This window comes from Pongo pygmaeus, chromosome 8 (assembly GCF_028885625.2).
Source record: "Pongo pygmaeus isolate AG05252 chromosome 8, NHGRI_mPonPyg2-v2.0_pri, whole genome shotgun sequence".
NCBI lineage: Eukaryota > Metazoa > Chordata > Mammalia > Primates > Hominidae > Pongo > Pongo pygmaeus.
Genome location: NC_072381.2, coordinates 71,936,483 through 71,950,852, shown reverse-complemented (window position 1 = coordinate 71,950,852; position 14,370 = coordinate 71,936,483). Strand labels below are relative to the sequence as shown.

General features: G+C 49.1%; 2 protein-coding genes across 3 annotated transcripts in view; one reads left to right on the top strand and one right to left on the bottom strand.

The window, feature by feature from the left end:
• The window catches only part of LRRC20 (leucine rich repeat containing 20), a 97,702-nt gene extending 94,120 nt beyond the window's left edge, over positions 1-3,582 (bottom strand). Inside the window, exon 1 of one of the 2 annotated variants that reach the window (XM_054436957.2) lies at positions 3,488-3,582. The gene's annotated coding sequence lies outside the window, so the exon portion shown is untranslated. The remainder of the gene's footprint in view (positions 1-3,487) is intronic. The other variant, XM_054436958.2, reaches the window with a different exon arrangement.
• A 6,703-nt stretch (positions 3,583-10,285) lies between these two features.
• On the top strand, positions 10,286-11,501 carry LOC129006323 (centrosomal protein CEP57L1-like). Its single transcript, XM_054435872.2, has one exon. The coding sequence runs from the start codon at positions 10,326-10,328 to the stop codon at positions 11,499-11,501; it is 1,176 nt and encodes a 391-aa protein (XP_054291847.1). The 5' UTR covers positions 10,286-10,325.
• Positions 11,502-14,370: the final 2,869 nt, after the last annotated feature.

The window sequence follows — 14,370 nt, the reverse complement described above, 5'->3', positions numbered from 1 at the left end:
ACAGGTGCTTAGTTAGTATCCCCTAATGGTGATGATCAGCAGACATCATTTGTGTTTCCAATCTGAATACAGGTCAAGAGACTCTTACAACAAGTCTAAGACATTGTCAAAATTGAGAAGGGTCAAAAACCAAATGCCTAACAGTGCCAGGTGGCCAATCTGCATAAGGCGAGCCAGTGCAGGGCAGAAGGGAATAGAAAGGACTGTGGCAAACTGGACCCAGCAACTTCACCATGCTGCTTCGAAGACCGTACCCCTAAGCCTAAATCATAGCCATGTTGCTAGCATCTTGGTGACTTGTTCTAACCCCTTTATGAATGGGAAAGCTGAGGACCCAAGAGGGGAGGCAAATCAGCTAGATGAAAACAAAAAACCCAGGTATCCTAAGTCCCAGCCTAGGACTCTTCCCACCATTCCATGCTCCCTCCTTTCTCCATCTCCAATTCATCATCAATAATCATAAACATTTACTAAGCATCTCCTAGCTATGAGGGATAAGAATGAAGAGGGAGAAAGAAATGCAGGAAACAGCTCTGACTTGCGATTCTGATGAGGAAGAGCTTTCTGAAGAACAGCACTGAAGCAATCCTGGCCTCACAGCAGAGAGGGAAAGGAAGGGAAGCCACCAAGCTGCCCAGGGTCGGGGGTATCCCTGGTGGGATCACCTGGGCTGAATACTTTCAATCAGGCACTATGCCTGCAATTCTATTAGCTGCCACCAGGTGGGGGAGGTGGTGCCTTAGATCAGCGGTCCCCAACTTTTTCGGTTTCCTGGAAGACAATTTTTCCCACTGAAGCGGGAGAGGAATGAAACTATTCCACCTCAGATCATCAGGCATTAGATTCTCATAAGGAGCACACAACCTAGATCCATCGCATTGGCAGTTCGCAATAGGGTTCAGGCTCCTAGGAGAATCTAATGTGGCCGCTGGTCTGACAGGAGGCAGAGGTCAGGCGGTAATGCTTACTGGTGCTCACCTCCTGCTGTGCAGCCGGGTTCCTCACAGGCCACGGACCTATGCCATCCACAGCCCAGGGGTTGAGGACCTTTGCCTTAGACCACTGATGAAAACTAGTCAGATTAAAAATTTCACCACTGGTGGCAAGTTCAGACATTCTATTGTGTGGGTCAGAGTGTACACAGGTACAGGAACAGAAACATGTAAAGTCTGGGTGTCAGGGCAATTCAGTAGGAAGAAGGGCCCCTTCCTTCTATGCCAGAGGATGGAGGATGCTCTGAGTACAGCACAAATGTGCTCAGGACCCCCAAAAGGTTCCTGCTGTTTAAAATCACCACACTTATTAACTAGCTAGGAAGCCATCCTCCCTTCACCTAAAACTGCCCCTTCCTCCACAAGGAAGAATTGTTTCATGAAGTCCAGCTGACAGGCCTGGGCTCCTCAGGGTACCTGGTCAATGCCATCTGCAGGGATGGTGGTAGTGGAGAGTCAGAGTGTCCCAAAAGGGAGAAACAGACACCATTAGCCCACATGGGCCAGATCGCCGCTTGGGGCACCCCAGCCAGCTGGCACTACTGGTCCCAGCCAGTCCCAGGCAATAGACGGTAGGCCTTCGAAAATGTCAAGGAAAGCACTCCAAATCCGACACTTCAGCACAGGGTCGAAGCTCATACTCACACTGCCTACATCCTCAAAGCATGGCCCTCTCCACACACACCCCCAACCCCATTCCTCAGAGTGAGCATCCTGGTCCGGTGAAATGTTTAAATCCAGCAGATGTCTCCTGGACACCTTCCATAAGGCCCCCACTGTGGGAGTAAAGGGGCAAAGACCGGGTATGGGCTAGAACAAGCTTCCCACTGGGAGGCAGGATGAGCCTGATACTAGTAAGGCTACAGGGCCAGGCCTAGGGGGGCATGAAGGCACGTGGCATGGCCAGGGGGAAGGGACAGGGGCTGAGCAACAGGTGCACAGAGAGATTCAGGAGAGAGAGAGACAGGGAGCCAATGGGCTCCCAGATTACTGAGGAAGGGAACTGCAGCCCTCTTACAAGGCTGTCCTCTGCTTCTGTGTAGCGAACTAAGAGTTTTTTGAGGAAGGCAGCCGAATCCATAGTTTTGCAAAGTTAACAGTGTTGTGAGCAGTCCCATTTGTAAAATGGAAATACCACCTTCCTCACTGGATTATTGTGGGAAGTAACTGATATGTAACTTTTGGGAAAGGACTTTGCAAACCATTACATGTTTCCCACACCAAGGCATTACCAGTAGGTAATCAAACAGGTGTAGAGAGGAAGTTTGGATGTAATAAATTCAATGCCAGACAAAAACGTTGTCCTGCTTTGGGGGAGCTGGCAATACAGCCCTCCTGTCCCTATAACCTGGTTTCACCTGGACTCAGGCTGGCTGGGGGAGGGGTGATTTTTGCTTAAACCCTGACCTGGCCCCCAGACTCCAGCCCTTACCATCAATAACTCTACCTTATCTGCAGTCCGGAGACCTCTGCAAAGGAGCCGCTGCGACAGCCCGTCCCCACCATTTGCTCCTATATTTAGTTACTGGTGTTGTCAGTTGGGAACGTTAGAGCCTGGCAGCGGCTCGGATGGGCAACCGGAGCCTCCGGAGCCATGTGTGCAAGCTGGCCCTACCGCGGGCTCCAGCCCGGGCTCTGGACCATGCCAAGCCGGGGAGCGGGTGGGGAGGTGAGGAGCGACCCAAACAGTCCCAAACCCCCCTTCAGATCAGAACGAAGTTGACCCACTTTCCCACCCCAGGGAAAGAAGCCTGCTGGGACGTGAGCGGGACCTGCTGGCGCCTTGTTTTTGTAGCATGGGGTTCGGGAAGCTCAGCGCGTGCTCCCTCGCTAACATCTAGGTATCCTCGGACTGAGCCTCCAGCACTACGCACGGTAGCCAGGCAAGGGTCCCCCCGCCCCGCGTGCCAGGACCCGCCTCACCCCCGGTGCCTGCAGCCAATGGCACCTCGTCCGCTGGCCTGGCAGGCGGGGACTGGGAGAATAAAGCTGGCAGAGGGAAGAATGGTAGTGATCGCAGAGGCCCCGGGGCTCCCACGCTGCCCGGAGGCCGAGAGGCACGCTCTGGAGCAGGCGTCTGCAGCTCCCCAGAGCGGAAGCAAACCCCGAAAGTGTCGCTTCGGGGACGAAATGCACAGCAGCCTCTCCAAGCAAGGGCGCCTCCCGCGAGGAATGGAGGCCCGCCCGGGAGCGCTTCTCCGAGCTCCCTATTTCCTGGCACCTCTGCACCCACTCCCCTGAACCATCGGGGTCCAGGTGCGGTGAGCAAGCAAGAGCCCGCGCATGTCGGGCCCCTTGGCACCGCCAGAGCCTCCGCTGGTGCACCGCTGCTCTTTTCCACCGGGTGACCTGGGGGAGGGGAGGGGACGCTGCAAAAATCGGGACACTTCTCGCCCTCTCTCCCCCAGCCCCTGCAACGCTTGACCTCGGACTACGTTTACTTTGCGGGGCAAGAAGCGTGTGGTCCCGCTCCGGGCCGCTTTGGCTCCACTTACGGCGACAATGCCTCCTAGCGCCCTGCGCAGCGCAGTCACGCTCCCTCCGCCGCCGGCGGCGCCCCAGGCGGGTTCCGAGCCGGCGGGGCGGGGCGCGCGGGGCTGCGGGATCTGCGCGCGCGGCCACTCCGCCAATCCCCGCCCCAGGACCGGCGCCGCGGCGGGAGCAGGCAGGGCCCGGGCTGCGCGCAGCCAATCAGCGCGGGAGCGGCGCGCGCGAGGGTGACGCGCGGAAGGGCAGCCCGCGCGCTCCCGCCCGCAGGGAGTAACCGCTTTGTGTGCTGCTTCTAGAGGGAGAACGCCTGAGAGGGCGGAGATACAGAGTTGGACGTGCAGTACATCCCAGGATCTCTAGGACCGGGGCTCCAGATTGGGTTTTCTCGAGGGAATGGAGTTGAATTAGCCAGATCAGGGATACTTCGAAACACGTGAACATGGAGCATAGGGAACTTTTCCTATGATGACTTCGGGTGCCCACTGAGGTTTTTAGTATATGCAAGGCCCTGTGTCTCGGCCCTGCGTTTCCAATCCTAATGTTCTCATCTATAAAATATGACTTGAGGGCGGGGCGCGGTGGCTCACACCTGTAATCCCAGCACTTTGGGAGGCCGAGGTAGACGGATCACCTGAGGTCGGGAGTTCGAGACCAGCCTGACCAACATGGCGAAACCCCCGTCTCCACTAAAAACACAAAAATTAGCCGGGCGTGGTGGCGGGCGCCTGTAGCCGCAGCTACTCGGGATGCTGAGGCAGGAGAATCGCTTGAACCCGGGAGGCGGAGGTTGCAGTGAGCCGAGATCAGCACTCCAGCCTGAGTGGACAGAGTGAGACTCTGTCTCAAAGAAAAAAAAAAGAATATTTAATTCCTCCTCTAGGGAGTCTAGGCAGTCAAAGAATACACATTCCCTTGGGCCTCGATGGATGTTAAGGGTTACTTATGCCCTCTCCACCCCCAACAATATGTTAAAGTTCATCAGAACGTGATCTTATTTGGAAGTAGGGCCATTGCAGATGTAATGAGTTAAGGTCATGCTGGAGTAGGGCAGGCCCCTAATCCACTGAGACTGGTGTCATTGTAAGAGAAGAGACACAGAAGAGACGCACAGGGAGAACCACCGGTGGTGATGGCGGCAGGGATCAGCTGATGCATTTCCAAGGCCAGGAGTGCCAAGCACTGCCAGCAGGGACCAGAAGCTAGGAACAGGCAGGGAATAATTCCTCCTTCAGAGCCTCCAAAAAGGAACTAACCCTCCAGACACCTTGATTTTGGACTTAATAGCTTCCAGAGCTGTAAGTGAATAAATTTCTGTTGCTTTACGCCACCCAGTTTATGTCCATTTGTTATAGCAGCCCTAGGAAAAAACTGCAATAGGTTAGTAGGAATAAAGAGAAGAGGATGATAAATATCTCCAAACTAAGTCTTTTGAAACTGAATGCTTAGTATGTGCAAGACCCTGTGTCTTGGGGTATATTGACACGAATCAGACACAGATCCTGCCCTCAAGGGGTTACCAGTCAAGTGGATACTTAAGCAGCCGTGTTTTCTGACCCCTTGTGCCTTCCCAGGGAAAACTATGGAGACCTCTCTCAACCCATCAACACCACATCCCTGCCAGATATATACCAAGTACCAGATATAAATAACTAATGGGTAGAGTCCCATTCTGCCCAAGCCGAGAGATGCTGCTTGCCACTGTGGACAAAGCAGACATAGCTACTTCTGTTTTCACTGAAAACCAGCATGACACTTCTACCCAACTTTTACACGTGGATGTCTTCTCTCCCCTGCTAGTCCATACGCAGACCTGAGACAGCCAGTACAGTGTTTCTGTACCCATGGTAAGGGCTCAGTAGATACTGCTGGCTGATGGCCCCAGCCTGGGGTTTCCAACATTCATGCTTTCCCTCAGCCAGTTCCCTGTCCCAGGCAGTTCATCCTGGACCCTCTAACTCCACAGAGACAAGATCCCTCCCTAGCTCAAATCCACCTCTTCTATTCCTACTGTTTTTGCTTCTCCAGAGCACTTAGTGCATTATACCCATTATTCTATCATCTCTACACAAGTCTTTACTCCCGAGAGTCTGCCTGATTGCAAATACCAGAACTTGATGCATGTTCAGTGCTTGTATCCATCAGTGTTTCCTGCATAATAAAACACCCCAAAACTTAGATGTGGCTTAAAACAATACTTACTTAGTTCATGATTTTATGGGTCAGTATTTGAGGCTGGGCTTAGCTGGGCAGTTCTTCTGGTCTCAGCTGGACTCCCTCATGCATACGGGTTCATCGCCAGGCAGTCAGAAGGCTCTGCTTCTGGGAAGTGGCTAGCTGCCAACTGAGGCAAGTAGGTCGCATGTCTCTCATCTACTAACAGGCTAGCCTAATTTGTTCACATGGAGCTGCAGGGCTCCGAGAGCAAGAGTGGAATGGTGCAAGGTCTCTCAAAGTCTAGGCTCAAAATTGGCACTAGTCCACTTCCACAGTTGTATCGACTAAACCAAATGGCAAGGCCAACCCAGGTTCAAGGGTGAAGAAATAGACTCCATCTCCTGATGGGAGGAGCAGCAAAGTCACATTGCAAAGAATATGAGTACAGGGATGAGCAGAGAGTGGGGGCTAATTTTGTAATCTGTCACAGGACTCCATAAGTATTCTTGGGCTGGGCTCCGTGGCTCACGCCTGTCATCTCAGCACTTTGGGAGGCTGAGGCGGGAGGATCACTTGAGCTCACGAGTTTGAGAGCAGCCTGGCAACATGGTGAAACCCTATCTCTACAAAAAATACAAAAAGTAGCCGGGCGTGGTGGCATGGGCCTGTAGTCCCAGCTACTCAGGAGGCTGAGATGGGAGGATAGCTTGAGCCCTTGAGCCCAGGAGGAAGACCAGGTCTCAAAAAAAAAAAAGTATTCTTACAATACCTATTGGGTACTCAGAAAATACGTATCAACAGTGGTAAGATTTTCAGTCACTATGTTTACTGACTCCATTCAATGCAGTCAATTGGCAAAATATTATCCCTCACTGTTAGGGTCTATAAGCCTCACGCCGTTCATGGCCATTTTCAGTTTCAGAACAGCAAGTGAGGGAATCAGGAAGGTAGGGCTGTGCAAGGGAAGGCCCTGAGGCTTCTCAGTGAAGAAGCTCAACTGGCCCCAAACAAATAGTCTCCTCTGAAGAGACCCAGAGCGTCTTTAGAGGCCTGGACCCCTTAGCGAGGTGGTCCAAGCCTGGCCACCTGAGTCAGAAGCTGTACACCCTGAACAGACTCGGATGTTTGCCAGGGCTTGGCCACAGCCTCTGGAGATGTTTGAAATCCTTGCAAATTACTTGCAGATAGGAAGACTCTTGTGCTAAGACAAAATTGTTCTGTGGTTATTCCCTGAAGGGTCTGCCCCTCACTGGGCAGGATAAATTCTCAGGGCACTTGTAAAAGGGACAGTATCCCATTGACAGAGTCAGCATCTCAACTCCTGTGACTGAAGACCCTGATGGAGTCTACTCCTCATCAAAGAACTTCTAGGCCTGCTAATTGGTCTAGCACATCCACCAGAAAAAAAAAAAAAAAAAGATATGTTGTAGTCCTAACCCCTAGTACCTCAGAATGTGGCCTCACTTGGAGGTAGGGTCTTTACAGAAGGAATCAAGTTAAAATTGAGGTCATTAGGGTGGGTCCTAATCCAATATGATTGGTGTCCTTATAAGAAGTGGTTATTGGTAGACAGGCAGACATGCATAGAGGGAAGATCATGTAAAGAGACACAGGGAGAAGATGGCCACCTACAAGCTAAAGAGAAAGGCTTGGAACAGATCCTTCCCTCATAGCTTTCAGAAGGACCCAACGAATACCTTGATTTCAGATTTCTAGACTCCAGAACTGTGAGACAATGCATTTCTGTTGGTAAGATACCTGGCCTGCAGCACTTTGTTGCAGTAGCTGTAATACAATATAAAACTGTAAATCTCTCCTTTTCCACTCTATTCTCCTCATATTGGCCCTTATCTCACACCTCTTGAAAGAAAATCATCTTTGCCAGGTGCGGTGGCTCATGCCTGTAATCCCAGCACTTTGGGAGGCTGAGGAGGGTGGAACACCTGAGGTCAGGAGTTCAAGGCCAGCCTGGCCAACATAGTGAAACCCCGTCTCTACTAAAAATAGAAAAAATTAGCTGGGTGTGGTGGTGGGTGCCTGTAATCCCAGCTACTAGGGAGGCTGAGGCAGGAGAGTCGCTTTAACCCAGGAGGCAGAGGTTGCAGTAAGCCGAGATTGTGCCATTGCACTCCAGCCTGGGCCACAAGAGTGAAACTCCATCTCAAAAAAAAAAAAAAAAGCAAGAAAGTAGGGAAGGAAGGGAGGGAGGAAGGGAAGGAGGAAGGGAGGGAGAGAGAGAGAGAGAGAGACAGAAAAGAAAAGAGAAGAGGCCGGGCACAGTGGCTGACGCCTATAATCCCAGCACTTTGGGAGGCCGAGGTGGGCGGATCAACTGAGATCAGGAGTTCGAGACCAGCCTGGCCAATATGGTGAAACTCTGTCTCTACTAAAAATACAAAAATTAGCCGGGCGCAGTGGCGGGCACCTGTAATTCCAGCTACTTGGGAGGCTGAGGCAGGGGAATCGCTTGAACCAGGGAGGCAGAGGTTGCAGTGAGCCAAAATTGGGCCATTGCACTCCAGCCTGAGTGACAAGAGCAAAACTCCGTCCCCACCCCGCAAAAAAAAGGAAGGGAGGGAGGGAGGGAGGGAGGAAGGGAGGAAGGAACATTTAAATAAAAACGAACCGAGAAGTTCCTACCTTCCACAGGTGTGAGTCAGACCCTGCCCCCACACATCATCCTGTTTCTCACTCTGTCCTCCACCTGGGGCCGCACCTCTCCCTGGAGCTGAGCTACCAACAGCCAGGAACTAGAGGTCACTCCAAGTCACTGCCATCCTAAGGCAGAAGAGTAGTTACCCCAGTACCTCTTCCAGAAGGTTCAGCCTGTTGAGAGGTGCCCACCCCTCTTACCCTGCCAGGTACTGCAGGTTTACGAAAATTAGCAAGAAGTAGTCAAATTAGCAAGAACTCAAGGCAGTTGTGCTCTGCTATGGAAAATACGATTCTTATCAAAGGTGACTCAAAAAGCATTTCTCAAGCTTCAGTTGTTGCCATACCACCTTCCTGATTTTTGCTATATCTGAGCCCCATCCAGTGGTGAGCCGGAGTCACTTGTGCAGACTCGGAGCTTGCTCCTTCTGCCCATTTTTTCCCAGCTCTGGGTACAGTGCCATCACCTGGATTACTAGAAATAGGCATGGTGGAAGAACTTACACCATAGAAATCAGCACACACTACAAATCATGACCTTTTTTTTTTTTTCTGAAGGAAATGCTTTACCAACACACCATAGTACTATTTACTTATATTTTTCCTTCAACTCACTTTTTAACTTAAAAAAAAACATTTATTTTTAAAAAGGAATTGTATATCATTCCACAAGTGGAAAATAGTGTCATTTGCCATAGATAAAAAGTAACCTTAAAAATAGGGCCTTGGGGCTGGTCCCAGTGGCTCATGCGTGTAATACCAGCACTTTGGGAAGCTGAGGCAGGTGAATCACTTCAGGTCAGGAGTTTGAGACCAGCCTGGCCAACATGGTGAAATCCTGTCTCTACTAAAATTACAAAAATTAGCTGGGTTTGGTGGCGTGCATCTGTAGTCCCGGCTACTTGGGAGGTTGAGGCACGAGAATCGCTTGAACCCAGGAGGCAGAGGTTGCAGTGAGCAGAGATCACACCACTGCACTCCAGCCTGGGCAATGGAGGGAGACTCCATCTCAAAAAAAAAAAAAAAAAAAAAAAGGGCCTTGGTTGGGTGTAGTGGCTCACACTTGTAATCCTAGCACTTTGGGAGGCCTAGGTGGGCGGATCACATGAGGTCAGGAGTTCAAGACCAGCCTGGCAGACCTGGTGAAACCCCATCTCTACTAAAAATGCAAAAATTAGCCAGGTGTGGTGACACACGCCTGTAGTCCCAGCTACTCGGGAGGCTGAGGCAGGAGAATCGCTTGAACCTGGGAGGTGGAGGCTACAGTGAGTAGAGATCACGCCACTGCACTACAGCCTGGGCGACAGTGAGACTCTGTCTCAAAAAAAAAAAAAAAAAAAAAAAAAAAGGCAGAGTCAGTCTTTTAGAATCCAATCCTGGTTGTGACATCTATACTTGAAACTGCCTTTGCTAAGTTATAACTGAGGAAATTATGACAGTGAAAGAAATCACACCTAACCGACTCTATCTTGCTTCTAATCCTTAAGCTGTCCTTGTTCATGGCTGGGCCGTAGGCTGAACTAACTTTGGGAAGGAATTCAGTTCACGATTTTACTCTGAAACAAAATTGATAATAGCCCTTTCCCAAAAAGACTCCCTTCTTGTGACCGGGCATGGTGGCTCATGCCTGTAATCCCAGCACTTTGGGAGCCCGAGGCAGGCGGATCATGAGATCAATAGTTCGAGACCAGCCTGACCAACATGGTGAAACCCCGTCTCTACTGAAAATACAAAAATTAGCCGGGCATGGTGGTGCACACCTGTAATCCCAGCTACTCAGGAGGCTGAGGCAGGAGAATTGCTTGAACCCAGGAGGCGGAGGTTGCAGTGAGCCGAGATCATGCCACTGCACTCCAGCCTGGGTGACAGAGTGAGACTCTGTCTAAAAAAAAAAAAAAGACTCCCTTCTTGCCAGGGACCACTCTGCCTTTGCAGGACTAACAAATTAGCTACAAGGTTAGAAATTACAGTTTAGGGGGGTGCCTGCGAACCAACGGTTAGCGGTGGCAGGGGCTGACTGACAGCGTCTGCTTGATAATGGATTCTGAATTAATGCATAGTATAGTAGGAAGCTATCATAAACCTCCAGAAAGAGTATTCGTTCCCTCATTCACCCAGAATGAACCATCTCAGAATTGCCATCTTGCGAACTTAGAAGTTACCTCTCCTAAGATACTTCATAGCCCAAATAGCCAAGCTCTTATTTTAGCCTTAAAAACTCTTCAGGAAAAAATTCATTGTTTAGAGCTGGAGAGAACACAAGCTGAAGATAACCTGAACATTCTTTCCAGAGAAGCAGCACAGTATAAGAAGGCCTTAGAGAATGAAACAAATGAGAGAAATCTGGCACATCAGGAGCTGATAAAGCAGAAAAAAGATATAAGTATACAGTTAAGCTCAGCCCAGTCTCGTTGCACTCTTCTAGAGAAGCAACTAGAATATACAAAGAGAATGGTTCTCAATGGAGAGCGAGAAAAGAACATGATCCTAGAACAACAGGCCCAGCTTCAGAAGGAAAAAGAGCAAGATCAGATGAAGCTGTATGCAAAACTTGAAAAGCTTGATGTCTTAGAAAAAGAGTGTTTTAGACTTACAACAACTCAGAGAACTGCTGAGGACAAGATTAAACATTTAGAAGAAAAACTTAAGGAAGAAGAACATCAATGTAAGCTATTTCAAGACAAAGCTTCTGAGCTTCAAACTGGACTTGAAATCAGTAAAATTATAATGCCTTCAGTTTCAAATCTAAAGCACTCCAAGGAAAAGAAGAAATCTTCAAAGAAAACTAAATATATAAGGAGAGGACCACCTTGGCAAATTTGTTCAAAGTTTGGAGCACTGCCTTTTGTGGCTGAAAAGATGAGGCAACATCGTGACCCACATATCCTTCAGAAACCTTTTAACGTGACTGAGACTAGATGTCTCCCCAAGCCTTCTAGAACAACTTCCTGGTGTAAAGCTATTCCTCCTGACTCAGAAAAGTCCATTTCCATTTGTGACAATTTATCTGAACTTTTGATGGCAATGCAAGATGAGCTGGACCAAATGAGCATGGAGCACCAAGAACTACTCAAACAAATGAAGGAAACTGAAAGCCATTCAGTCTGTGACGACATAGAATGTGAACTAGAGTGTCTAGTTAAGAAAATGGAAATTAAAGGAAAACAAATCTCCAAACTGAAGAAGCATCAAGACAGTGTAAGCAGGCTTTAGTAAGAGATTTTAATAAAAAGATAAAATATCTGAAAAAAAACAAATTACAGTTTAGGGGTCATGCAACCTTTGGCTCCAAGAGTGTGAACCTCCCCAAATTGCTCCTGGGGATAACATCACTATTGTAAAACCTAAGATCAGTGCTTGAGATATTTTCCAGATCCTGCACTTGATTGGCTGACACCACCCAGACAGGTAATCTGGCGCAACCAGTTCTGCCATCGCACCCAGGAACAGAAGATGGCAAGAAAACCTCACTTTAACACCCTATGATTTCATCTCCATTCCAACCAATCAGCACTCCCCACTTCCCAAGCCCCTACCTGCCAAATTATCTTTAAAGACTCTGATCCCCGAATGTTCAGGGAGACTGATTTGAGTAATAATTAAACTCTGGTCTCCTGCACAGCCGGCTCTGTGTGAATTACTCTATCTCCATTGCAATTCCCCTGTCTTGATAAAGCGGCTCTGTCTAGGCAGTGGGCAAGGTGAACCTATAGGGCGGTTAAATACTCTTGTCCTATTCAATAGAAGCAAGTCACTAGGTCCAGCCCACACTCAAGGGGACTGAATTACACATGGCAAGAATACCAGGAGGTTGAAATCATTGGGAACCATGTCAGCTGGTGCCAATCACAGTGGCTGATACCAACATTTCTTTTCTGTTTTTTTTTTTTTTTTTTTTCTGAGACAGAGTCTTGCTCTGTCGCCCAGGCTGGAGTGCGGTGGCCCCTGATCTCGGCTCACTGCAAGCTTCGCCTCCCAATACCAACATTTCTTATAAATAGAATAGACTAAGGAAATGTGTGGTGGCTCACGCTTGTAATCCCAGGACTTTGGCAGGCCGAGATGGGCGGATCACTTGAGGTCAGGAGTTCAAAACCAGCCTGGCCAACATGGCAAAACCCCATCTCTACTAAAAATACAAAAAAAAAAAAAAAAAAAGAGCAAAAGAACATTTCCCCTGTGCATCCATTGCTCCTTTCCCTTTTGCCTGTGTTTTTTTTGTTTGTTTGTTTGTTTTTGTTTTTGTTTTTTTTAAAGCCATACAGAGCCAACAGATACGTCACAGTCTTTCAGCTTCTCCCTATGGGACTAAGAGGCAGAAAAGACAGAAACAGAGAGAGGCACGTAGATATTTAAGAGATAGAAAAGACAAGTCATTGTAACTGATTAGATATGAGGAGTAAGGAAAAAGAGGAATTGAGGTTGACCTTTAGTTTTTGGCTGGAATGATCAGAAGGATCGTGATGTCATGTACCAAGATGGAATGATCAGAAGGATCGTGATGTCATGTACCAAGAGAGGGCATGCAGGGGACGGGGGAACTGGCAGGGGGAGACAGCAGGCTTTATTTAGGAGACATCCAGTTAGAGGGACACCCGGAGGAAGTTAGATATCTGAGCTGGGGTCTTAGCAAGGAATCTAGGCTGAAGCTACAGATTTGGGAACCATTGGAAGAAGCTGAAACAACAGGAGTGGGCAGGCTCACCTGAGGGAGGTGTGGAGTGAGAAAAGAAGAAGACCAACGGCAAAACCTGGGGAACATCAACATTTCTGTGAGGGGCACTAGGGCAGCAGACTGGAGATAAAGACCAAAAAGGGCAGGGCATGGTGGCTTATGCCTGTAATCCCAGCACTTTGAGGGGCCAAGGCAGGAGGATCATTTTGCTGTGGGAAACAGAGGACCAGAGAGACTGATATGGGAAACAGGAGGATTTATTTATTAACAGGACAGTTATAACAGTTTGTGCCCAGGAGTTCGCTGCCCAGCCTAGGCAGTATAGTGAGACCTCGTCTCTACAAAAAAAAAAAAAAAGAAGAATTTTTTTTTTTTTTTTGAGATGGAGTTTCACTCTGTCACCCAGGCTGGAGTGCAATGGCGTGATCTTGGCTCACTGCAACCTCTGCCTCCTGGGTTCAAGTGATTCTCCTGCCTCAGCCTCCCAAGTAGCTGGGACTACAGGCGCCCACTACCATGCCTGGCTAATTTTTGTAGTTTTTAGTAGAGACGGGGTTTCACCATGTTGGCCAGGCTAGTCTCGAACTCCTGACCTCAAGTGATCCTCTCGCCTTGGCCTCCCAAAGTGCTGGGATTACAGGTGAGTCACCATGCCCAGCCAAATTTTTTTTTTAAAATTAGCCAGATGTGGCCAGGCGTGGTGGCTCACACCTGTAATCCCAGCACTTTGGGAGGTCGAGGTGGGCAGATCACAAGATCAGGAGATCGAGACCATCCTGGCCAATGTGGTGAAGCCCCGTCTCTACTAAAAATACAAAAAAAAAAAAATTAGCTGGGTGTAATCCCAGCTACTCAGGAGGCTGAGGCAGGAGAATCACTTGAACCTGGGAGGCGGAGACTGCAGTGAGCTGAAATTGCACCACTGTACTCCAGCCTGGTGACAGAGCAAGACTCCGTCTCAAAAAAAAAAAATTAGCCACATGTGGTAGCATGGACCTGTGATCCCAGCTATGTGGGAGGCTGAGGCAGGAGAATTGCTTAAGCCCAGGAGGTCTATGCTGCAGTGAGCCCAGATCACACAACTGCACTCCAGTCTGGGCAATAGAGGGAGGCCCTGTCTCAAAACAAAATCAAAAACAAACAGAAGATGCCAAGAAGGAATGAGGAAAAGCAGAAGAGACCAGTGTCCAGAAATTTGAGGGAGGACAAATGGTCAAAAAAGAGAACAGTCAGAGGAGGACCAAAATATCCACTGGATGTGACATCAAAGCAGTTTCTGACTGGGTAGAGGCCAAAACGTAAGTGAGGAGTGAATGGATGGAAATGAGACAGTGTTTGGCAAGTGTAGACAATGCTTTTAGGAAGCTTGGCTGGAAGGAAAGAGGAAAGTATGGTTATAGCTAGGAA

Coding starts and splice junctions, on each gene's coding strand:
- LOC129006323 (XM_054435872.2), top strand. CDS start 10,326: ATGGATTCTGAATTAATGCATAGTATAGTAGGAAGCTATCATAAACCT.